We start from the raw sequence: 27,891 nt of genomic DNA on the forward strand, positions 1-27,891 counted from the left end.
CACAACATTAGCAGCCATTGCATTTGAAACAGCATGGCATTTATCCACAAAAACTTGAGGTTTATAACTGGTTTTGTATTACTTGTTAGGTTTTACTGTTGCAGCTATAGAGCTTCTTTCTATGAAAAGGTGAGGTTTATAACTGGCAGGTAAAGAGCTTATTTCTGTGAAAAGTTGCTGATGGTTAATCAATTTAGGAATAAATGTGATAGGTTTACTCTCCTTTCCAAGTTAATACAATTGGTTTTGGATCACTATTGATTGATTTCATCAATATTGAGTTACTCGCTGAATCGGCCTGTTTAACAATGAACCGTATCATGATTTATATTATATATAAACACAGCTACATATATGTATATATTTCTCAAAGTTTGTCATCGTTTGTCTGTTTTCGGTATGTCCAGCTATAGCTTTTAAAATTTTGGAATTAAAATTCCACATTTTGCTGGACTCACGAAGATTGCGACGGTTATCATGAAATTGAAACCGCTGAATCTTACTACACTGTAGAACTAAATTGTTACACCAAAACTTTTACACATGCAGCACCGGTGGCATTCATGGGGTTCATTAACCCTTTCGTTGCCGTAAGTCGATGTATCGGCTATCATAGTAATAGGAGTACCGCCCATAAGCCGATGAATCAGCTTATGAATAGGGTTTCACGTTTCTTTTCATTGCGAAGCCTGCACATTAGCTAGACTAATCATATTTGGTCTCCAACGAAACAACCTTGTTGCCGATCAGGTGCAACCAACTGAAAATCTTTTTTCTCAGCAAGCATTTTCATTTGTAATTATTTTTTAAACATGAAAACCAGATCGCCATCGTCATAGCAATAAGAAATTCAACTGCGTTCGTTCAATGCAAATGAAGCACCAGATATTTTGCGAGAGTGAAGTTCACTAAACAATTTTATACTTATTTTGTAGAGAATTTTGTTCTAAATAAGAGGAATTTCAGTACAATAATATATGCATTGATTCTCAAGATATTGCATAAATACTAGACGTGTATTAATTTTTTTGAAAATCTGGTTGAATTATTTTAGTCGGAATAGCGAATTTTGTGCTGCTGTGAAAGATTTAATCCCTGGTTAACACCAACCTGTGAACATCTGGATGAGCTTTTTAATACTTTCTTAGCATGGTAGTAACAAAGGAACCCCAATGTGAAAGGAGTGTCATAATGAGTGCCAGACTTCTGGAGGCTGAGCCGCTTCAAAAGTGGCAGCTTCTCCTCTAAACCTCTGTAAGGGCAAGCTCGCCAGGCAATAGTCACCGTCATGTCTACCAGGCGCCCTCATAGCGTGGAGAGAGGCATCGATCATCCGTCTAATTATTTGGAAAGATTGATCCTTATGTTGAGTACCCGTCTACTGGCTCACCAGTTTAACCAGTTTAATGCATTTCAATAATCCGTCGCTTTAACCACAAGACCACGGAAGCCCTTACAATTGCTCGCTCTTACTAGATAACAAATAATTCCTTTTCTGTTTTCACACAAAAACGACGTATTAATTTAAACTTTATGAACTCTTTTAGCTCTATGAATTGAGATGCTTTTTCGTCCTCGCCGTATTAGGGCTATTTTGTTGTCGGCAATGCGATATCAACAATAGATTCTCTAAAAATTAAAATTTTGCGATTAAATTATATTAAAGGTTGACTTGCAATAAAATTCACGTTACAATTATTTGGTATCAAAAGATTCACCATGTCTTACTCTGTTGTGTTGTAAGTGCCAAATATGTGGAAATGTGATTACAAGCTTTTAAAAGCTCAAAAACGAAAAGCCGCCGTAGATTGGAATCTCTTTATTTCGATGACGTATCCATGAAATTTGGTTATTGTCTTGTCACGTATGTTCTCACGTGAATTAAAAGGCCAATAAAAAGCTCAATATAAAACTTGTCAAAGCACTAGTTTATGACAAGCACCTCGGGTTTTACCGAAGACCCCGTATCAAATATAGATGCTCGCTGCTTTACAGTTTTGTTTCGGCCTGGTCTAATCGGCAAGTCGTAATCTGATCATGTGACCCAATACTTCGCAAATAATTTTTGCAGCACTTTTCGATTATCACAGGTGACCAACAGGCTCGTCATGATTATCAGACAATGATATGTACTCCTTCGAGGTAAGGTTAAAAAATTAAATGATTTTTACGGTAAGTTATAAGATATCACTGCTAAAAGTTACAGCATTACCATGACGATAAAATAGACGTGTAACAACAATACACATGGTTTTATTGAATGCGTGAAGTATATTTGTGAAAATATTTCGACGAATAAGGTTACATGAAAGTATTAACAGAAACCATCTCTCACAATTACGTCACATTTGAGCCGTTTTGGAAAGAGAAGCCAAACTACTGCGGTCTCGTGTGGCTGCGATTAACTGTTCGCTTTTGAGATTTTAAGAGCTTGTAATCACATTTCCACATTTGGCACCTACAACACAACAGAGTAAAACATGGTGAATCTTTTGATACCAAATAACTGTAATGTGAATTTTATTGCAAGTCAACCTTTAACTTTATGAAACACGATGTCTTTTTGCGTTTTCATGAACTTCTATTTCCGGCTTTTCGTAAGGTTCAATTGCTAAATGGCGGAGAAGGTCAATACTTTTCACGCGGACAATTGTATTATCTTGAGTAGGAAAGGAAGAAAAAATGTAGAAAATAGAAAAATATGCAGGATTTTTATTTGGTTTTCTCAGTTTGTATTAACTGTATAAGTATAAAATATCTTTTTCACAATCATTGAGTTGACCAGACTTTATCTAGCCATTACTTGCTGATTATTTCATGTTTGAAAACCTTTAAAAAAATTTTTTTCTACAAATACTTTTCTGTTACCTGGACACTGCCGGGCCTTCACCTAGTATATATATTATCATATTTATAGGATTTATTTCACTCCATGAATTGCTGTAAATTATAAACGTAAGCGTATGATTTAGTTTGGATGATACCGAATAACTCTATGAATTACTGTGATTGGTAAAGGGTCACACTGTCAATAGGCATTAATTGTATCTAATCATCTAAAGAACTGCTGTCCGTAGGCAGTGGTTCGCTCTATGCAGAGGTGTTATTCCTACACAATCGCTCAATGTGTTCTGAAATACATTGATCATCAAGCTGTCTTTGTTAATGTTTGCAAAACCACTTCCACGACATTGAAAGCTACAAGTGGATAAGGTGTACCTTAATATATATATATATATATATATATATATATATATATATATATATATATATATATACTGATACATGTAGACATATATCGAGGTATATGCAAATCTAATATGTAATTGATTTTTAGTTGCCAAATGATTCCTTCTGTCTATATTCTTATCTTCGCTGCGTACTTGATTATTTTTTTTGTTAAACTCTGCTGCTATTTGATTTTAGTTTGGTTCAACTTGTCTGTTACAGGCTCTTCACATTCTACCATCAAACTTGAGAAGTTGCTGAATTTACTGAAAAATAAAAAAGATAAAGTGAAAACTGAGGCCTGGGTTAAAGACGGAGAGTTATCCAGCCTTCTCAAACGCAGTATCAAAATACTCTCACGCTTTGAAAAAAAGACCAGAGAACTTGTTGATCAGTTACACAACTCAAGAGATACACAGGTAGATGCTGTATCTAATGGTTACTTAAAGGTTGACTTGCAACAAAATTCACATTACAGTTAATTGGTATCAAAAGATTCGCCATGTCTTACTCTGTTGTGTGGTAGGTGCCAAATATGTGGAAATGTGATTAAAAGCTCTTAAAAGCTCAAAAACAAAAAGCCGCCGTAGATTGGAATCTCTTGATTTCGATGACGTATTCGCGCCGTTTTGTTATTGTCTTGTCACGTGATGTTCTCGCGTAAATTGAAAGGCCAATAAAAAGCTCAATATCAAACTTATCGTAGCAATAGTTTATGACAAACATTTCGGGTTTTACCTAAGACCCCGTATCAAATATAGATGCTCGCTACTTTACAGTTTCGGCTTGGCCATTCCGTTCGACAATTCATATCTGAGTTGCGATCATAAAAAATGTCAAATTCTGAAGAGTTAAGACCCTGGCGTTTCGAGCCTGACGCTCTATCTGAAAAAGATCCTCAACAGAATCAAACCTCCCAGCAAGTAAGCACCGCCACTAGTCAGATTTTATGTGCCAAGCTAGCTAGTAGTAATAGTTTTAGCTTGAGAGTGATAGAACGAATATTATTATTATATACATGTATATGATTTTAATAATGATAATTATCGCTTCATATTGCGAAAAACTAATTACAGATTTTTCTCGAATGACAACATTAACAATTTTAATATTTAAACCTAGTGCTGCACTGATATACTGTTGGATAACATCGACCTGATGTATTAGCTATGGTTGCATAGACAAATCTGTTCATTTCTTTAGGAGCTAATACCACCGGCTACAGAGTGGTGTGTCTGCAAGCGCTGTGAAGACATGCCATCTCTTCTTGAATGTTTGTGCTGCCATGATGCTGAGTTTGCGTATCGTCTCCATGACCACGGGGAGCATGAATGCCTGTGTATGCATCCTGGTGTGGATGAACTTGTGGCGCCCACCCCTTGAGTTGGGGTGGAATAATTACCTGTGATATCATAGTGAGTTGGATTTTCATTTAATGCCAATAACACCAAAGCTATGCTAATGTGTCATGCATTATCTACAATTCTTGTGTTATACATTTAATGCATCGGTTGAACACACATATTCTGAACTAGTGGAACACAAGGAGAATTATTATATTTGGCTTGTACACTTACTACAGTAGAGAGTGTATTAGTTTTATGATTGTATTATATAAAGATCGAGATTATTTTGATGATCAGCAATTATTGTTTTTCAATAATTGTTTTGGTAGATAATCTATTCCCATTTGGAGAGCCATCGCAAAATGCTCGGAAAAGGTTGTGTGCATACCGCAATCTTGTGTTTTGTTTTATGCTGCAAATCTTGTTTGCAAGTCTGCAAACTCTTCTTTATCATCCGTTGGTGGGAAAAGAGCCCGAATCTTATACACCAAGCAGGCAGATAGAGGCCGCAGAGGACGAATTTGCGGCATAAGCCAAAACACAAGCTTGCGGTATGCACACAACCTTTGTAACAACATCCGTTGTAATGGACCTCACTCTCAGGCCGCGGGAAATTAGATCGGACTGGCATCGCTTGAAGCCTTCCAGCTCCATGGTGTTAGAGCTGGTGGTCTCCGTTGACTGCAAAGTAAAAAAGTTACGACCAACAATCACTTTCACATTATTTGGATGAATTATTTAGCTAGGTCAGCAATTTTATGTTTATGTATTAATAACTACTAAAAAAATTTACCTTGACAAGATGGCTGCTGACTATTAAACCGCAGCTCTGATCCATCATAGTGTACGCCCCGTATAGTGCGCAATGCCCCGGACTATCGCATCTACCGTCACCTGCCAAATCAAGCTCCCAATTGATTGCTGCCACCAATCCCTCGTTATGCAGGGTGTACTGCTCAGCAATACACTGTAAAATATTGTAAAACTTCATTGTACAAGATTAATTTGTATCATTATCATTAGTCTAAGAATTTAGAATCTTCTTCCCCTTTTTGTGTTATATTATGATGAAGAATCAGAATTTTAAATTATAATATATTTCGCTTGAAGAATGACATGTTTTCATTTCAAGAAAAAAATTGTTTCTAAATGTCGTTATTCAATTAGTTTGCCAAGCTTTTACTCACATTTTCCAAGTTTATGGGTAAATAATAACACTCACACCATGTAAGTATTCTCTTTGTTGGTAGAGGCAAACGCTGTGGCTTGGTATCGCGATGTTCAGGAGCGACAGAAAACGGAGGTTCTGCGTAAGGCATGCGCCAGAAAAGAGTGATGCAGCTGCCATCAGGGGGTTGATGACGTGAGCTCTGTTCACCCTGGCAGTTGTTTCCCAAGTGTACGATTGGTGACAGGAGGCACATGTAACCTTGAACTCTATCCATCCGCCTTCTCACACCATCGTGAATGAGCAGGGAAGGGCTCAGGTGTGACAGTGAAATAGTCGCTGGAGTGCTGTCACACTTACTATTATTTTCTCCACTTTGAAGGAGGATTTTGGTCTGAAATCACAACACAATAGTTGACTTGCAATAAGATTTGTACAACATAATTTCCTGTTATTATATCATATTTGCTTGATCAGAAAAAGAATAAATATATAGCCATGCAATCATGACACAGATTTTACAAAACCTTATCAGAATCCATGATATTGTAAACATAAAAATGTGAGTGATAACTCTATGGATATTCTTTAGATTTTGTCAAGTTTGGTTAAGTTCAACTCTATCTTACATGTAATTGGAGAGAGTTTGACGCTGGCCAACATAGCACTCAAACTCTTCCCAGTCTTCAGTGGTTGGCACAAACTCTTCATCATCTAATACTAATAATAATCATCTAATAATACTAATATGCTATTAACGATGATACCAGAAAATGACAATAACTATTATATCTAACATATCAATAAGTGAGTGGGGTTAAAAAATTTGGCGAAATTAACCGTGAAACATAACATTAATTTATCAATTATAGATTAATATATTACGTTTTACAGATAGATATGCAGTATGAAATAGTTTTGTTATTATAATAAGAATAATACACGTAATTAAAAATATAAAATACTAATAATATCATATATTACAATTAAATGACATTAATAATGTAATATTAAATATAGATTATTACAGTAGCATTACGAGAATACTAGAAAATAACCCGAGTTACAACTACTAATACAAGTGGTTCATAAAATAAATTACTCACGTGCTTTGGTGGAACGTGGAGTATGCAAACAAGTTAGAAAACATGTCGTCTTTGAAATGGCGAAAACAAAGGTAAGAGTGAGCAGGCGAATAAATAAAGTTTGTCACATCCAGCTTCACCCAGTTGCTCCACGCCCGGTGAAGGTCTGGTCTTTTCTCTGCTCTTGGCTTAGAAAAAAGGTGCTTCTCAGCTTGCCAGCTGCACAAACACGATGTGGCGCGTTAGAGATTATGACGAATTGAAATTAACAAGTTTAGGACGAGAAAGCGTATCTGTTATTTGCGATAGATAAAACTTGAACTGAAACTAACATTATCTGATCATGTGACTTACAATTCCCGCCATATGGCGCGAACAACTTCTACAGCATTTTTCGACCATCATAGCGGACCAAAATGCTCATCATTTTTATCAGAGGATGATATGCAATCGTTCAAGCTAAGTTTAAAAAATTAAACATATTTTTATGCTACGTTTTGAGATATCAGTGCTCAAAGTTGCAGCATTACGATGCCGATAAAATAGACGCGTAAGAACAATAGACATGGTTTTTATTGCAAGCGTGAAGTATATTTGTGAAAATATTTCGACGAATAAGGATGCATGAAAGTGTAAACATAAACTATCTCGCACACATTTTAGCCGTTTTAGCACACATACGTCACATTTTAGCCGTTTTGGAAAACGAATCCAAACTAGGGCGGTCTCGTGTGGCTGCGATTTTCTGTTCGTTTTTGAGCTTTTACGAGCTTTTAATCACATTCCCACATATTTGGCACCTACAACACAATAGAGTAAGACATGGCGAATCTTTTGATACCAAATAACTGTAATGTGAATTTTGTTGCAAGTCAACCTTTAAAAGACTCAACACCTTATTATACTGTTACACAGGATTAGAAATAAGCTGGCAGATAGGACCGTTTCATTAGGCCTTACAAAAGCCAACATTGAGCAATTTACCAAACAATGCTGAAAACATTCTAATTATGACAAGGGTGTACAGGTATGAAGATATCATAACATCACTCATAACATACATGTAGATTCACATGTAAAGTCAGAAGTTATAACTGTTTACACGTTTATCCTCTTTACAACAGCAATAATATTTGTCTTGTGACTGTAAATTACATTTCTATTTTCATGACTAGGCAAAAATCAGCAATTGCGCAAATAGAAATTCATGTTTCGAGTTGCAATATCATGTACGAAATATATTCAATGCAATAAGCACATCCATAGCTACAGTTTTACGATTACATCATCAACTGCAAAGCGGCCAGATTTTTTTCCGATTTCTGCTTAGCCCAAGAGACGACACCGTATGACCAAACGTCTGCCAAGTCAAACTAAGATGTTAACAACTCGGCCCAGCCTGTCCAAGAGATCCACAGTGGCTGAACTGTGTTGGCCAGAAACGGCAAGACCACCCAGTCCCTCGTGTATATGAGGTCTAGTCAGAGCTTGACTATTCATTAGTTCTGGGCATCATTCATTTAGGAGCTTTCAAGTTTTGCTACGCTACCTTTTAAGACACTTTAACTTGATGTTTATATTTTGTTATCATGAAATTGAAACCGCTGAATCTTACTACACTGTAGAACTAAATTGTTACACCAAAACTTTTACACATGCAGCACCGGTGGCATTCATGGGGTTCATTAACCCTTTCGTTGCCGTAAGTCGATGTATCGGCTATCATAGTAATAGGAGTATCGCCCATAAGCCGATGAATCAGCTTATGAATAGGGTTTCACGTTTCTTTTCATTGCGAAGCCTGCACATTAGCTAGACTAATCATATTTGGTCTCCAACGAAACAACCTTGTTGCCGATCAGGTGCAACCAACTGAAAATCTTTTTTCTCAGCAAGCATTTTCATTTGTAATTATTTTTTAAACATGAAAACCAGATCGCCATCGTCATAGCAATAAGAAATTCAACTGCGTTCGTTCAATGCAAAGGAAGCACCAGATATTTTGCGAGAGTGAAATTCACTAAACAATTTTATACTTATCTTGTAGAGAATTTTGTTCTAAATAAGAGGAATTTCAGTACAATAATATATGCATTGATTCTCAAGATATTGCATAAATACTAGACGTGTATTAATTTTTTTGAAAATCTGGTTGAATTATTTTAGTCGGAATAGCGAATTTTGTGCTGCTGTGAAAGATTTAATCCCTGGTTAACACCAACCTGTGAACATCTGGATGAGCTTTTTAATACTTTCTTAGCATGGTAGTAACAAAGGAGCCCCAATGTGAAAGGAGTGTCATAATGAGTGCCAGACTTCTGGAGGCTGAGCCGCTTCAAAAGTGGCAGCTTCTCCTCTAAACCTCTGTAAGGGCAAGCTCGCCAGGCAATAGTCACCGTCATGTCTACCAGGGGCCCTCATAGCGTGGAGAGAGGCATCGATCATCCGTCTAATGATTTGGAAAGATTGATCCTTATGTTGAGTACCCGTCTACTGGCTCACCAGTTTAACCCTTTCACTGAAATCCATGTACAATTTTAACTAATTGCCTACTGCCAGCCATTTTACCAAAAATTGCCGATTTTGCTTCAAAATATTTATACAATTTTTTTCAATTTCAACCTCTATGTAGAACATTTTTATATATTTTATTTTGCAAACATGTTAAAAAATAATGGTCTGCAAAGATTCAATGTATTTATACTTTTGTGCATTGCCAAACCTATGAATGCTACAAAGCTAAAATGATCCTCTATAATGTTCTTTGCTCTTACAGAACTATTATTTTCACCACCACCAGAGTCAGTGCTGCCGCTTTAATTACATGTGTAGTCTCACAAATCTGAATCAGCTATAATGTCATCAGCATGAGTAATTCTCTGTTTTCTAAGTCGGGAGGTACTTACGAAAGTCATAATGACACTAAATAGTTCGAGCGTTAGAAAGAAAAATGTTTGTTTTAAACCCTTTCACTGCCAAAGACGCATTTATGCGTTTTTTAGGGTCAAGTGCCATAGACGCATTTTGCGACTTTCCCAGCAATTGCGTTGTAACTTAATTTTATTATCGTTGACAACATAATCCACGGTCTTTAGGACTTTTATGAAATTGACAGTGTTGTCCAGGGATTTCTCTATGAAATTAGCCTAAAACAATGAAGCAATTTTAAATTTTTGTTTGAGAATTTCCAACCTAGAAACGAACATTTTTTGTGTAAGTTTTGTTAAGTAAGCGCGAGTCAGAAAACAGGTAGTTAGTTGTGTTGATGACATTATAGCCAATTCAGATTCAGATTTCCGTGAGTATACAGGTAATTAAAGTAGCAACACTGTCTCTGATAGTGGTGAAAGTAATAGTTTTGTAAGAGTAAGGAACATTGTGGACGACCGTATTAGCTTCGCAGCGATTGTAGCTTCACATAGGTTTATCATCGCACAAAGTATAGATACATTGAATCTGTTGCATAGTAATGTTGGTTAAAATGTTGGCAAAATAGAATATGCAACAAAAATGTTCTAGATAGAGTTTAAAATTGCAAGAATATTGTATATATATCATTAAGCAATATCGGCAATTTTCCGTAAAATGGCTGGCACTAGGACGATAACCGAATTTGTACATGGTTGGTAGGGAAAGGGTTTAGTTTGATATTCCTAAACAAAAATTTAAAACTCCTCCATGATTTTAGGCTAATTTTATAGGGAAATATTCGGACAACACTGTCAATACCATAAAAGTCCTAAAGATCATTGGTTATGTTGTCAACAAATAATAAGATTAAGTTACTACACAATTGCTGGGAAAGTTACGAGAATCCGCCTTGGCAGTCAGCCATAAATAACGCATAGCTGCGCCTACGGCAGCGAATCAGTTAAAAAACAGTGTGCTGAACAACCATAGATTGCAATGAAATCTATGGACACTATGCACTATTGAATTTATCCACACCCAGGCTGGCCAATATGGAGTGTGATAGCACTGAGTTTTTCCAGATAAAAAACTAGAATTCTCCCATAAGCCATTCAGGGCAGTGAATTAAAGGCTGGGTGGATACAAATCAGTCAGACAACTCGCCCTCTTGGTTCAGCAGCTAATAAAGTAGGTTCAGCAGCTGCAAAACCAATGGGGTACCAAAAAAGAAATGACCTCACCTGAGATGGTTCTTTGCTGGTGCCGTAGAAGAAAGTGACATTACCTGCTTGACTGCTTGAGCAAGAAGCAGCCGGGCTAAAGAAACGACCAATAGCCATAGTACTATTGTCGACTACTGGTTGAACCAAGTTCCTTGCAACTTGTAATCTCGGCACCAAATGAGCCAATTGGTCGACCAGACCTGGGGATCCAGGATGTACTCAGGGCAGGGGAATCAGAAAAACAGTCAGTGGAATGAGAAGGTATGAGCTTTCCATAGCCACTTACAATTAATATGGAGCTTTGGAAAAGCTACAGACAAACTCCTTGGGCGTAACCCCAGCTGGGAAGGAAGACTAGCTGTGCACCTACAGTCTGATTTTGGTGCTGCAACCAGGATTAGACGAAACTGAAAAGAGAAGTAGTGGATGGCCAACCATGGAGCTCGAAGCAAACTTCCTTCCAGGATTCAGTTGCTGAACAAATAGAACAGTTAGTGCAGCCATCATATGAACCCGCTTTGGCCAAATGGAAGCTTGATCAGGTGTCCGAATGTAATTGAGCAACCCCTAACATTTTGAGTTGTTACCCCGGTGAGAACTTACATCTGAGTAGAGTATCACCCGGTGAATAAGGATCTGCTTTGTTTCAGCAAAGACCAATCACTCTGCAGGATCGGCAATCGGACTAGAGATGATGGCCCATATCAAGTTGTTCAATGTTATTGGACTTGATGGTTCAATACCAAGCCACTTTCACTCTGAGCAAAAAGAACAGGAGCCAAAATTCTGAAATAGAATGACCCAATCCATTATAAAAAGACACCTAACCCATACAATAACCCTCACCAGCTTGGCCAGGAAAAGGAGGCAGACGGAGACCATCGGCTTCAAAACAACAGAAAAACAGACTGGTCGAACTGGCTAAAGGCGCCTGTAGCTTTTCCATTTTGTTGATCTGATAAAGTGATGAGAAGGAGAGGTTTGATGCTGGAACTGACCAAGACAAATGAACCGCCAACCTAACCTTTTAAGAAGGTAACACGTAGTGCATGGTATGTGTCATAACGATCATGTGACTGGGTTACCACCACACCCAAGGAACAAATATGGCATTTATGGTTACGCAACAATCATCCTGATGGGGGACATTATGTCCAGAACTTTTTATGCTTTCATTTTTTCCTGCTAGTGCAGCATATGTGTCGCATGACGAGGTCGACCAACATCATGGTAAGCACAAAGGCAGCATATATAAGGACCGGGTGTGCCACATCAACCAATTCCAATGGAGTAAGTTTCTCCAATGTCCAGAGTGGAACACAGATCTGCAGATGACTTTGTGTACTTCCTTTTTGATGTTGACTATTGGAGCTACATAATTGTGCAAATATATGCTCTTACGAACTCAAAGTGGGTGGTCCTTACTAGTGTTGAGAAGCAACGGGTCATAGCGAACCTCCTTCACAGCAATAATTATTACCAGTTCATATGAAAAATGTGTCATTTCAGTTTCTAATTAGCTCGATATTTTTTGAGAAACTTCACAATACAGCAATTATCAAAAACTGAATATTTTTACTATAGTTCATTACTAATTTAACTAATCTGTTAACTTCAACTAATCAGTCTATTGACATAGCGTGCGCCTGATTTATTTTTTTTTGAAAATCAGATATAATTTATTTCTTAAGTGTTTTTGCTAGTCATCAAAGTCAATATCTGCAGCTGCTCAGATTTTAAAAAATGGTAAAAAACATTGAAAAAATCAAAAGTTTGTATTTGTCGAGGTTTTTCACATCATCTGTATATATATATGTGTTACAATGAAACACTATTGACAGGTTGCAGTTGACTAATTCGCAAAGAATAAATGCTTAATAGTGTAGTATAGTTTAGCCAGAAGTTTAATTATAAATATTTTACTGATTCGGTAAATGATACCAATAAAAGAATGTTTAATAAAAAATAATAAAATAATACTAATAAAGAATGTTCATTTCCTATTATACAATTATTATTTTAATAAAACTATTTTGAAAAATAGTTAAATGTATTTATAACACATTGAGTACTTATAACACAGTATAACACAACTTTAAGGTCATGATTATGCATATATAATGCATTATATAGTTTTACAATTATATTATTAGAATGTATTATACATGCATTGTGAATATAGAACGAAACTACAGCCTTCAGTAAAATTTATTTGCCAAAAAATATTTGCTTATCCATTCAACATATCGTTTGAACTGAACTTCAGTCAGTAGTTTATCAGCACTTCATGTTAGTCTGCCCATTTATTCTAGGGTCTTGCAGTAAACACCAGGCTCTATCCTTTTGTAATTGCGTTGTATAGACTCAGTTTGTATTGTCTTTGTTGACTAGCATGGCATTTTAAGGTTAGATTTCATTTTATCTTAAAGGTTTACTTGCAACAAAATTCACATTAAAGTTATTTGGTATAAAAAGATTCACCATGTCTTATTCTGCTGTGTTGTAGGTGCAAAATACGTAGAAATGTGATTACAAGCTCTTAAGAGCTCAAAAACGAACAGTTAATCGCAGCCATCACGAAAACTCTGTAGGTGGGAATCTCTTTATATTGACGACGTATTCAAACATTGTGGTTATTGTTTTTGATCACGTGAAATTTAAGGCCAATAAAAAGCTCAATATTAAACTTCTCATAGCACTAGTTTATGACAAACACTTCGGGTTTTACCGAAAAGCCCGTATTAAATATAGATGCTCGCTACTTTACAGTTTTGTTTCGGCTTGATCTAATCGTCTAGTCGTAATCTGATCATGTGACCCATACTTCTTGCCAAACAGCATGAACAATTTCTGCAGCATTTTCCTATTATCACTGGTGATGAACAGACTCGTCATGTTTTTCAGAGGCTGATATGCACTCCTTCGAGTTAAGGTTAAAAAATTAAACGAATTTTTACGGTAGGTTTTGAGATATTATTGCTCAAGTGACATCATTACAATGATTATGAAAAAGATGCGTAAGGGCAATATACATCGTTTTATTGAATGCATGAGCTATATTTGTGAAAATATTTCGACGAATGAGGTTGCGTGAAAGTGTAAACAGAAGCCATCTTGTTCAGCTACGTCCCATTTGAGCCGTTTTAGAAAGAGATTCTAATATACGTCGGTTTTGTGATGGCGGCGATTTACTGTGTTTGTTCTTGAGCTTTTAAGAGCTTGTAATCACATTTCCACGTATTTAGCACCTACAACACAACAGAGTAAGACATGATGAATCTTTTGATTCGAAATAACTGTAATGGGAATTTTGTTGCAAGTCAACATTTAAGGCTTTTAAATGTATGCGATAATATGAGATTTGTGATTCGTCATAACATTTGAATTTCAGCAAATTGGCATCCCAAAAGATATCTGCATGTGCGAAACCTTAACACTTACTAGTACGAAAGTGAAATTTTTCTTGATTAGGTCATTAATTATAATGCTCCTTGTATTATATATGCACAGTATAATTGTCCCACTTGCATCATGGACATATAATATGCACTGTTCTCCTCAGCTTACAGCTATGTACTACCCTTTATTTATAGTTATCAGAATTACGTAGAATGTACGATGAACTAGAGAGGGAGTTGGTAAACAACAGAAGGACCTCAAAGGAACAGTTAGTAGAATTCATAGAGAGGGATATTGGAGTTAGGATGACAGAGATGAACACTCTACTCCTGCTACAAGATGCTAAGTTCAAAGAGTCACATCAGGTAAGTACATGTTTCTATTTTAGTTTTTCAAGAGGTGAGTTTTTTATACATTGCTTTGCACACTCTTGTGATTGGCTGATAATATCATTCATATTGCTTGTAAGCAATCGGTAGTTTAATTTGGTAGTTCTTTGTCTTTGCTACTTTTTATAGATCTAGTTGACCACATTTTTTGTGTAAATTAATAGGGATGCATAGTATTTTTTTCAAATGAAATGAAAAAAAAATTGGGTGAAAAGTTATGGTTATTGATTTTTCACCATGCCATTCAGTGGATAGACTTGTTCTTATGGATTCCTTTAAACCTGTTTTTAGTTATTAGCAACAGTCTTTAAAAACAGCAAAATAGTTTATAAACTGGAACTATTGAAACATCCAGAGAGATTTTTTGAGTGGTCGTAATACTGTGAAGTTTACACTTCTCACTTATTATATGCTTTTAGTTTGTTTTGATAAAACATTAAAATTTGGATTTCTTTGTCAGACAATTACAACTTTAATTGGTTAAGTTGATTCTGCAGTATCAATTATAAATACTACTTCACACATTGAATAGTTACAATATTTATACTATTAAATAGGTTGATATCATAAACAGCTTCAGAGTGACATATGATGAGATCAGGAGATTTATTGATGAAGATCTGCCTTCTTTGACATTGACCAATCAGAAGTCACTCTGTGCTCAGGGTAGGCCGTGCATATTAATTTAACTTCTATATGGCAGCACCAGGAGCCTTCAAACTGATAGATTTATTTAAGCTGATATCTAAACGCGTATCCTTGAACAACCATATTCTATACTGAAGTTATTTTTATACGCTCATATGTTCAGCATTAATTCCATAAAACTGTGTTTGTTTCTTTTTAATGCTTTCAGCTAATGTACAGAGACCAGTGGTAAAGATGGTTGATGATTCTGATATATGTGTTCAACTAATCAGGCCTCCAACTTCTCTCAAACTCATGAAGGAAGTACCCGTAAATGAACCTTTCTTCACAATTACTTGTAGCGATACATTCACATATGCTGGTGGTAGTGGGCCGACTATATATAGAATAGATGAGTCAGCCAACTCAGTAACTTCACTCTCATCAATAGAAGAAAAGTTAATAGATGGACTGTGTTTGTATAATGAGAGACTGTATGTTCTAGTTTATCCATATAAAGTTTTAGTAACTGATCTGAATGGTAAGCTAATCACTAGCTGGGATCCCCCTGATTCTACTAGTGACCTTGTCAACAAGCTGTTTGTAACTGGAGATAAAGTAGTAGTCCCTGATAAGTCTAACAAATGTCTGACAGTCTATTCAACAGATGGACAGATTATTAAACAAATTCCTTGTCTACAAGATGATGAATGGAGAACAATGGCTCTCTGTGCTCCGGAGCAGGAATCTGTTGTTGTGTCTTCTTGTGAAACATCTACAGTGTTTAGGGTTAATATAGAAACGGGAGAGACAGTGTGGACTTGTACAGAGGTGAATAATCCTGGTGGAGTAGCCTGCTATAAAGAGGAGTACATACTAGTAACACCTATGCACTCAGAACAGACAGAGATACACATACTACAGGCTGACACTGGTAATTGTTATGGTTAACTAGCTGATTATTTCTGTCACAAATGAAAGGATTAAAAAGTGACTTTTATCTCGGGTTTGTTTACAATTTTTTGCATCTGATTGTAAAATTAATTTAATTTATCATTTAAAAAACTCACAGTTGGCATATTATTGATATGATTAAATAAGTTAAAGATGTGATTGCATCAAATCTTAGTTGATTTTAAAAGAAAGCAATTTTTTGTCCATCAGTTTATATGTTGGTTGTTGTGTTAGGCGATTTCATTGTCAAGATATTTGAAGATTAAAATAGAAAACAATTGATCGCTGCAAAAACGCCTTGGCCAAAAAACATGCCTAGACTTGCCCCAAAATGGTGTAACGAGTGATACAACCTGTCTCTATCTCTCGTATTCACATCGACTGATTGGATAAAAGTCTAGTCCTACGTGGCTCTATTGACATATATTTTATTTTGTATTTGCTCATGTTGGCTAGAATCAAATTTTAAAGCCCGCTACAGATACATGTACATTATTATGAATGTTTCAAAGGCCTCAAATAAGGGAAAATAAAAACTTGTCATATCAGTTCAGTTTCCTCTGAATGCTTTGTAAACATATGAGTACCGACTGCGATTCTGCCAGTCTACGGTAATTAGGTCGTCGAGTTAACTTATTTCATCGCGGCCTTTGTATCAGCTAAGTTCTCAGCTGCTGCCCACACCGGAAACTAGCTACTAAACAAAATAAGCATGCCGCCATATTTGAAACTAATACGTTCGAATATATGGCGAAACCAACTGCATCCCAAAAAGTCATGTATAATCAACGTTGTCTAGTCATTATCAGTATCAATTTGTAGAAAAAAATTACTGGTAACATTCGATTAGTTAATTCAAGTACAAAACAAATGGTTTTATGAGTTGACCGAAATAATAAACGCAAAACAACGTCAATTCCGTTGAGATAAATTAACCCACCGATTCTGGCAAAGGATTACTAAAGCCATTCTTGCACCTGGTTGGCAGTTTGTGGACTCACCTGTTTTAGCTTAGTAGGGTGGAGCATAACATTTTTTGAACTTAATATTTGGTCCGTTGGAATTGAGTCGAGCTATGCAGAAGTACCTGCCAATACAGCTCTGATTTTACTTCATAAATCCACCTATCAGAGAAGATTTCAGCACAGATGGCAACAGGACTATGATGTATTCAATATGTTCTGCAAATCATGTTTTGCATTGTCTTCAACAATATTATTTTATTGTATAATTTTTACAAGCCAAAATATTTTCATTGCATCATAAAGTTTTTATTAACCCTTTAGCGACCGCGGGCTTACGGCTGGAAATTCCCCAGCGCACCAGAGCATTTACTGTGGCGATCTGAGCCTTCGATATCACTGCGTAAAAACTGCATCAACTTTCATCAAAATTGAGGTAGATACATAAATTAACATGCATAGGAATGCTGAGAAATTTCTCTACAAGCTGATACTTTTTTATGTAGCTAGCTTGCATTTGCTTTCTTGCAAAAGTCTCAATTCGTTGAAGCTACGAGTTTTTTTATTTTTGTACGTCATTTTCAATTGTATTTTATATTTACTAAAAGCAATTGGCAATGTTGTATAAATAATTCTTGCATGGATTCATATGATCACAACAATTTGCAAAAAAAATTAGTCGTCCAAGAGCATTGAAAGCGGAGTTATGAGCTCTGATGTATAGCGCGAGCGCCACTAGAAATGCTCGAGACGCCTTGTCCATAAGCAGCGCAAGACAGTCACCCGACAAGGTTGCTCCAACTTTCGTGCAAATTGTCACAAAACTGCAAATAAATATGCATCTGGAAGCTGAGACATTTTCCTGCAGAATGAGATATTTCCTCCACACAGCTTGCAAAAACTTTGCCGCTAGACATATATATATATACGTAGTTACAATTTTTTGCTCTGAGTTTTTATGCATTTCATGAGACTATAGATTTATGTAAAAATCTACTATATAAACGGCAATCGTTGTCTGTCTATCTATCTGTCTGTCCGCTTTATAGAGTACCGTACTTTTCGGACTATTAGCCGCTACTTTTATATAAGGGCGTGTCTATTCTGTGGTTTTTTTCACCGCTAGGGCGCATTAACGGGAATCTCCGGTTAGTACACGCCTCTATTATAATACGTAACCTGCTATTCATCGTAGGGATGGACGATAAATACTGATATGCTAATAGTATGAGTTGTCTTCTCGATATATTGAGTCACCGATAACTCCCAAATATGAGCAGTATAAATAAATTATATGGCGGTCTTTTTTTCGATTCGATCGTACGAAGCAAACTTAATTAATATGAGTAAGTAGTAAAATTAAATTAGTAGTAAATATTAGTAGTGAATTAAATAAAATTTACTACTCTTTAAATAAATTAATGAGTAGTAAAGTACATCTAATTAATATTTACTGCCAACAAATACCGGGAAGGTCATGTGAACATTTGTTTCTTGCAACCACTAGAAAAACGCTGTTCTCTATCTACTATATAAACGGCAATCGTTGTCTGTCTGTTTGATTGAGTGTCCGCCTTATAGAGCGGTCTTTCTTTTTATCGTCGTACGAATTTCGGTCGTACGAAGCGAACTGAATTAATATGTGTAGTAACAGTAAATAAATTATAGAGCGGTCTTTCTTTTTCCATTCGGTCGAACGAAGCCAACCGAACTAATATGAATACTAAATATCGTAATTTCGTAATATGAACTATTAGCCGCTACTTTTCTCAGACGATTTGAGCCAAGCGGCTTATATAAAGGTGTGGTGATTCTGTTGTTTTTCTTTCACCGCTCGGGCGCATTAACCGAAATCCCCGGTTAGCAGCCCCGGTAAGCGCCTTCCTGAGTTCTGCGGCCTATACAAAGGTGTCTATACAGCTATACAAATGTACTATTTATTAAATAAAATAAATTAATGAGTAGTTATTTACATGCAATTAATATTTACTGCCAACAAGTACCGAGAAGGTCACGTAAACGTTTGTTTCTTGGAGCCACTGGAAAAACGCATTTCTCACCTACTAAATTTCCACATCAAAAAGGTAAGTGTTTCTTATACGATGTTGTATTGTATATGAATTGCCACATCTCCACTACTTAATAACGTTGGATTTGCCGCTGTTCGTGATAGTGGGTCATGTTCATTTCCTTCAGCAGCTGAGTTACTAATTTTTTTTAGCTACGAGTAGGCCTACTGTAACTTACTATTACAGAACTTCCACGAGTACTCTGAGGGTTGCGATACGCTATTGTGAAAAGAAAGAGAGCAGCTGCTATCGACTTACTGTCACCCTGCATCAGCCATGACCAGCTATACGTCGCCTGCTCAAAAGTAGGCACACGCCGAAAACTGTTTCTTCATACGCCCGACAGAAAAACCAAAAATGTTGTCTATCCGCAAGTGTTGCGTTGAACTAAGGGAGAGAGAGAGAGGGAGAGAGAGGAAGAGAAAGGGAGAGAGATGGGGGAGAGAGGGAGAGGGGGGAGAGAGGGAGAGGGGGGAGAGGGAGAGAGAGGGAGGGAGAGAAGGGGAGAGAGAGGGAGAGAGCGAGGAGGAGAGGGGGGAGAGAGAGAGGGAGAGAAAGGGAGAGAGAGGGAGAGGGGGGAGAGAGGGAGAGGGAGAGAGAAGGAGAGAGAGAAGGAGAGCGAGGAGGAGAGGGGGGAGAGAGAGAGGGAGAGAAAGAGGGGAGAGAGGGGGAGAGGGAGAGAGAGAGGGAGAGGGGGAAGAGGGAGGGGGAGAGAGAGAGGGGAGAGAGGGAGAGGGGAGAGAGAAAGAGAGGAGAGCCGGAGAGAGGAGAAAGAGGGAGAGAAGGAGAGATGGAGAGAGGGAGATGTAACTGCATATTTGGAGTTGTTTTACAGTATGAAAGCCAACTCTCAATAAACCTTATGCTACCCGTGAATCTGTTACTGCAGGCGGGTAATGCAGCTAGTTTTGCATATAAAGTCATTGCACAGGTTCATGTGTGCTGCAGCAAAGATAAAGTGGTTGTGTGCAAGAAGAATTAAGTCGTGAGCCTATATTCACACATTTGGTGAAGCAGCAAAAGAAAGGAAGCAACATTTATTATGAGCAGAAACAGCAAATCATGGACTGCTAGAATGCAAAACAATATGAGAACATAACTCTTTGATTAGACTGCTGCTCTGAAGATGGTAGTGTGTAACAAATACAGCACACCAATGCACAACTAATACAATAGATTAGCAAATGTATGTACAAAAGCTAGCAATACAAAGCAGTGAAGCATTTGCAGAAACTAAATAAAATACCATTTGTAAATAAATTTAGTTAGCATGGTAAGGATCAAAACATGACTCGCACAAAGATATTCACCAAGTGACTCCGCTGCCAGTGCATTCAGCTTGCTCATCGACGATGTATACAGACAACTGGTGCGCATAGCCAGAGACAGCAACGGAAAGCAAATAACTTAATTCCAAATTTAGATCTGTTATATGGAATATACTGTCTGAAGTTGAGCCATCCTTTCTATGCCAGCAAGCTTTCATCTACAGATATAAATTTATCAGAGAGAACAACAGGATAGAACCAGTCGCATGTCATGGCAAAAACATTTTCTAACTTGAACAATTTATTGCCAGCAGGGTCTTCAAAATTGTCAATAAAGTGTAAACTTGCTTCTAATTTTCTTTCAATTTTTAAATTGATTAAAAAGCAGCGTAGATAATAAAGGAATGTGGACCAGTAAGGCAACAGAGTAGGCTTTTTGAGAATACCTACATGCAAAACTAAACAAACAACTCGCCAAATCTTTATTATCAACAGGCTCCGAAGCATCGCAATGTTTTTGAAGGCCATATTTATTCGTTTCGTTAGATATAATATTTATAATGGCCGATGTTTAAAAAGCTTCGAATAATAAAAAACCCTTACCTGTTTAAGAATTCAAACTTATACTCCTGCCAGGCTGTCAGCGATCTGTAATTCTTTTGGTTTTAAATCAGCTCCTCTGTGATATTCGTCATTATTTGCCGTTTCAACACCGGCGGTTTCAGTCTCACTTTCGCAATCCAATTCATTCTGTTGATTTTCTTTTTTACTTTCATCGTCTTCCTCACATTTTTCTGGTCTAAAATCCTCTTCTTCACTTTCAAACCAGCCAGTATCTTCCTGTAAACGAATCTTTTTAGCAGCGCTTCAAATATCGCATCCGTTCATGATGATCAGCTTTCCATAAAGAAGGTTCAACTTCTAACAACGTGTTCTTTTTGCACATGCGTAGAAGGGACTAATTATAGCTTCAAAACAGTAATATGATATCTTTTAAAACTCCTCAAAATATTTATTAAAAATTTTAGTGCCGTTTTTAAAATAAATAAATGAATTTAAAAACTACCTATCGAAGACTCAGATCTGATGGGCAACTACGGGTTTGGTGCGCTGAGACTGCGCTCTCAGCCCGTAAGATTTACGGGAACGGTGTGGAAAAGGTTAAACCATTCATCCAAGTCATGGCCATTCACATAGTTTCAGCTCTTATAATAGGACAAATTAATCTACTGCAGCTTACCCAAACGAAACATGTTATGGTTTGTACAGCGCACATTCATGTCTCTCTTTCTCATTTATGACAGTTTCCAGACCGACACGACTGCTCCCTTAGTGAATCACATAAACATTCTGTAACAATAAAACAAATGCGTCAAAAATATGTCATTCATAGATATGTCATTCTATTGCGTATCTACTGAAAGCTTTTAATTTGAGATTTAGATTGCGAGTATAATTTTAAAAATGAAAAAATGTTTAGCTAAAGCATAAGTACGCAAAGCCAACAATCCGAAGCTTTGTTTCTGAGAGTTAATGATGAGCATCGATCAATCGATGTTCCTCACTTTCTACAAGTGAGAAATGAACATAATTCTAATCAGAAATCTAATTTACTAGCTAAAATTGCCAAAGAAAGTTTTATGCAAATGTTATAGCTAGATGAAACGATAAAAAATTATGAAACAATTAAAAAGTTGTGAAATGATGATTCGTGATAGCAAAAAGTTATAATTTTACTTATTAGTAGATATATTCATGAGTACTAAAATTATTACTGTTTATTTAGAATGTATGTAAAGGGTACTCAAAGTTAAGGATGAATTTACTTTCATTCTCCTATGTTTCTCTGCAGCATAACACTGTTGAGGCCTGTCAGCTCTAAACATGACCTGTGTGCCCCAATTTTTAATCGCCTGACGCTCAGAAAACTTTGAGTCACCTTCGCTGAACTGAGCATTGTTACAATTCTGTTGTTCGCCAATAAAACTTGTCGGTGCATCAATTCTGTAAATTAAAAATGCCAATTAAATCGGTAAATTAAATATCAATGACGATGCAAATAGCTGCTAGAATCTACTAATAGTCAATGCGCGTGACTAACTAGTAATAGACTAATATCCCTAATAACCAGAATCTTCAAAATCACAGACAACCCGTTTACGAGCGGTAATATTTAAAATGATCTAAATAAAAATTTCTTGCTGATGATTGGCTAATGAAGAAATCTTATATTTATCGCTCATGAACTCTTTTCACATGTATCACTCGTTACGTCACGAATGGATCACCCCTCGAATCTAAGCTTTTTAAAAGATGGCCTCATTCAAACGCTCAATATATCTACCCAGGGTTAGTTTATAAAGGCAAAATGATATCAAATTGTAGCTGATGTTTTAGCCTTTTATTGGTCTTAGTTTCATTAAATCGACCTTTTTGACGCAATCACATTTTTAACTGGTTATTTCTGTGTGTTAGTTGTTGCTGGTAGGATTGGGTGTTATCAATCATGATTCAAGCCCCTTAACCAAATGCAACAATGATAGCGCTGTGTATTTATTTTTGATGTATCTTTTTAATTCAGTGATTTATTTTCACCATTTGTGTAAACATAATATCTTTACACTATGTGAGCAGGTTCAGAAACATGTTAGTGAACTAGTAGATTATAGAGTTGAAGTAGAGAGTAGACTTGTTATTGAATAAATTGAAAATCATCAGAGCTGAGAGGGTGAAGGATATGCCATGTCTGGACATTGTTTTTGTAGTGATAATTTAAGGTTATAGGTTATAACAACATAATTGTACGATAGAAATTCGATAGCGACCATGAAAACGGAGATAGCATCTGAATACATTTGGCAACTATATTGTTGGTAGAATACTCAGAGAAATAATATAAATAAAAACTAATAAGCTGTCTGTGAAACATTTCCAAAAAATAAATTTGTTTGCATCGCGGTGTCTCTTATACATATTAGAAGAATTTCTCACAAAATGTATTTTTTGCATATTTTAAAATTGAAGTGTGAGATTGCTGGAATCGTTGGTGGAACTACTTGTATAATATTCAGGTGCTATTTTTTATAGGCAGGCATCTTGGGAAGCTTATTGACTCAGAAGAGAGGATTGATTCAAGAGTTTATGACATGACTATATCAGGTGACACTCTGATAATATCGAGATATGGCGAGAACAAAGCACTATACTATCAGTTAATGTAGAAGAGATGAAATAATTACAAGCAGTGATTATAGAATAAGCAGGTATTAGACACAATGGAGAGTGTTTTGAAAGTATTAGCATGTAAGTCATCTTCTTTTTATAGGCAGGTATCTTGGGTGGCTTATTGACTCAGAAGAGAGGATTGATTCAAGAGTTTATGACATGTGCGTATCAGGAGACACTCTGATAATATCAAGATATGATGAGAAGACAGTACTATATTATCAGTTAATGTAGAAGTTATGAAGTGATTACATGCTGTGCTTATAACGTAAGCAAGCACTTTACACTATAGAGATATATTTGCATATTTACAAATCGTGACCAGCATATGACCTCATCGCCTTTAATATGACTTTCTATCATATGATAATAATACTTCTTTATGTAACTCCATAATGTTGATGCCATCAACATCTGTAAATATATATATATATATATATATATATATATATATTGTGACCAACAAAAAAATTTGCAACACAAAAAAAATTTTCATGTTGCAATTTTTTGTTGGAAATAAGAACTTAGTTTTCAGTTCCAGCTGCACAATTACTTTTTATAAGTAAAGAATGTCATGACTTTTTATTTTTGTTTGGTCATTGCTTGCGATTGTTGTTCGTGACTGCCTACATTAAAGCAAGTTATTCTCCTTGCTTTCACTGTTATATGGGTACTATTCACAAACATGTGTGTTATTAGCTAGCGACCATAGTTTGAGCTGAACAGCTTTGAAATATGCTATATTATAATAATAATCTATGGTTTTTTTTACAGAAAGGTTTTTTACTGTTATACTTTATGCAATCATTATTATTGTTATTTGCCAAGATCAACAATTTTGACGTGTTTTACTTATTATGACTACATTGCCTTCTGTGTTCTCACCGTGGTTTGAATAACAAGTTGTAATATTTAATATGTGTGTTAGCATGCATCAGCCAGGAGTTAGAATGCTTGACTTTAATTTTTATTATAACCTATGGTTCTTAAGCATTTCTGACGCAAGTGCTAAAGTTGGCCTTGGTATCACGAAGGGAACCAGCAGAGAGTTTAGATTTCTAATTGCCACGGTGTCTTAGAATTGGTGCTTTCAGAGATGGGATTCATGTTCAAGTGTTTGAGGCCATGTTTCATGTATTATTGTCTTTTGTGTTCTCACGATTATTTGATTAAAAAGCATAATGATTAATATGAGTTAGCATGGGTCTGCCACAAGTGATAATGCTTGGAATCAGGGTTCGTCCTCATCTATGGCGCTTGTCAAAAACTATCCAGGTTGGCCTCAGGATAATGACGGCAACCCGGCTTGTGTCTGGAACGTCATTTGCCACAGTCCTTGTACAGGAGACAGATTTGATGTTCAAGTTTTTGAGGTTTATAATAGCTCTTAAGTGGGTTCATGGATTTATGTTTTTATATGTGCCGTCTCCTAGCATATGGTGGGCAGGTTATGGGTAAGTCTTGCAATGGGACATTCTGTCAACATGTTCAACTCGACAGCGTCAGAAGAACCTCTGACTACCTGACAAGGGTACAGACTACAGAGACAGGAATCTTAAAGACTGACTCGTAGTTAATTCTATTTTGCAAGATTTTGTCAAAAATAGAATAGAGGCTGAAGATGTAATAGACAATCAGACTTGACCAATATGTAGCTCAGGTCTTGGCACTATAAAGAAGAATACCAAGTATGCAGGGTTGAAAACATGCACCTTAGCACAAATGCTGAGATACTGTTTTTTCTATACTGGTTTGGCGGTTGATGCTTTGCCCAGTCTAGGAATTATCTCTTGATTAAAGGTGGTGTTCTTAGAGAGGCTATATAATAGATACATTCTCTCCATCCTCCAGCATCAATTTATTGCTTGTAAATTAGGGTCTCATTGGACTGTGACATCACTATGATCTTCTTTAGGCTGATTGTACGACTGAACTTGCTGGAAACTTTGAAAACAGTTTAAAAAGTTGTGTAACCACTCGATTGAGGTGGCACATAATACACAAAATTCCAGAGCGTAACAAAGTATCACAGGCACTGAAAGTGTAAATAATGGTCATATTCACCCTTCATATTTGACTAAACTCTTTTAACACCTTATTTTGTATTATACACAACGTGCATTAAAAGATATATCCTGGATCGCCACCTCTTTGGATGAATCGTATCCGCTGCGTATTTCCTCGGCAAACTGTTTGCTGCCGGCTCCTTGGCTACCTTGGGCTTCTGCTAGTTTTGTCCTGTCTTGGCTCTTTCCTGTGCTTTCCCTCTGCTCTTTGGCTCGCTGCTAGTTCCTTCCTCCTTTTTTGCCCATTTTTATGCTTGTCCTTGAGTCACTACCAAAGGTTATTGCTTGGTTGTGTTCTGTTTGTGGTTCTTGCATCATTTTTTGCATAATTTCTTTATCAGATTCTCTGCGGTGAGCTAAAGCTCCTTAATGATCCTGGAATCCCATGACGACAAGCAAAAAATATTTCAAGTCCTGTAACAAATTGTATAAAACTGGCCATAACTCAAAAACTAATAGTAGCAGCATTGCAAAATTAATTTTGAAGTAATCTTCATTCTAAGACGCTACTAGCTAGCTAACTTATATGAAGCAAGAAAAGATCATGATTTTATGCCTTTCTTTTCCCAGCTATTTTGTTAATCTTTTTGCATAAAATACAATATCTCAGTTAATGAACATTTATGCTATACTTTTCTACTGCTATACAATACAACATTTCTAAACTAAAATGATGTTATAAGCTGTATTCAAATATACTAAATAAAATGTTGTAAATAGTTCTCTCATTGATGACTGGTTGCTGATCCGGTGCATGCTGACTGCTACTTCGCTCCAACAAGTCATAAATCAAGCTGGCTCCTGTAACATTGGTGATATACCTCTCCTTGTGCTTGACACTCGGTAGAGTGGCACATAGCCATGAATAGCCATTAGCAATTGCTGTAGCCAGTTAGTCTCTTTCATATTAAGTAGTGTTGGTGAATAATAATCATGATTTAGTAGCAATTTTGTGCTGTTTTTCATTCATAAGCTCTTCATTATCATGATCAGACAACTCCTAATTCAATTGATGTCCCATATATTCACATTGCACTATGTGTGATGGTTGGACAACTCCCATGCTTGATACTTCTAGCAGCATTGCAATTGCCCTGGGCTTTCATGTTTGCTTGTTGATGTATCGCAGTGCTTGCTGCAATGTTTTGCAGCAGTTGTGGTGTTCCATGATCCCACAATTTATTATTATTTGTGACTTATTGGTCATCTATTATTTCAAACTCTGACACATACCGACCCTCAGGTGAAGCTAGACCTTGGCTTAAACATATTTGATGAATCCGTCTTTATCATCTGCCATCTATGGGTAGCTTTGCGTTTTGTCTTTTTTTATCAGCTTTTCGCAGTAATGATTATTATCTCAGTTCATGAACATTGAAGATCACCTCTGTTTCATGTCTTTGGTTTTGCCTATGAGTAGGCTCTATGTGGACATGTCTTATCACAGTGTCTCACTTGTTATTCGTGATTAGTTTTACTGCGCGTCAGTTATTGGATGGCTTTCCGTCGTTTGGCTAACTTGTCTCAGTTTGAGGAATGCCAATTATTCTTTCGCCAGTTTTGGCCCAGTCATACCAGTTTTTATAATTATATATTCGTTCGAGGCTCACCAAGCCACTAAAGTTCGGTCATTCCATCATGGTAGTAGCGGGCTGTATTGTAATGAGCTGGCGTGTCCTCTCACGTAAGTTACCCATAATCAGTCGAAATCCGTATATTGGTAGTTGTTTATAGATATCTAGCTGTGTATAGGACCTATGCTATAGCGTCAAGCAGTAGAATGTATTCCCTTTGTAACTTCCTTTAATTCAATTTTGTGTGTAAATCTGGGTGCTGTAAGCTATTTCCATTCATATTGTCCATCTTCAAAAATACAATCTGTTATGCCCTTCTTCTTTGTAATGTCTTGTAGATTATGCCTTCTGCTTGTTCTTGTCATATTTCCAAGCGAACTTTTTTCTCCATAATTTTG

The 27,891-nt window shown here is 36.5% G+C and overlaps 1 protein-coding gene across 1 annotated transcript; it reads left to right on the top strand.

Moving 5' to 3' along the window:
• Positions 1-3,575: 3,575 nt before the first annotated feature.
• Positions 3,576-26,308, top strand: LOC137388398 (uncharacterized). The gene is made up of 7 exons (XM_068074883.1): positions 3,576-3,647; positions 14,554-14,724; positions 15,306-15,414; positions 15,605-16,309; positions 23,716-23,787; positions 23,954-24,063; positions 26,261-26,308. Exons 2-7 carry the CDS (start codon positions 14,572-14,574, stop codon positions 26,306-26,308), a joined length of 1,197 nt encoding a protein of 398 aa, XP_067930984.1. The 5' UTR covers positions 3,576-3,647; positions 14,554-14,571.
• The last annotated feature ends 1,583 nt before the right edge of the window (positions 26,309-27,891 follow it).

Source organism: Watersipora subatra, chromosome 2 (assembly GCF_963576615.1).
Source record: "Watersipora subatra chromosome 2, tzWatSuba1.1, whole genome shotgun sequence".
In the NCBI taxonomy this organism is placed as follows: Eukaryota; Metazoa; Bryozoa; class Gymnolaemata; order Cheilostomatida; family Watersiporidae; genus Watersipora; species Watersipora subatra.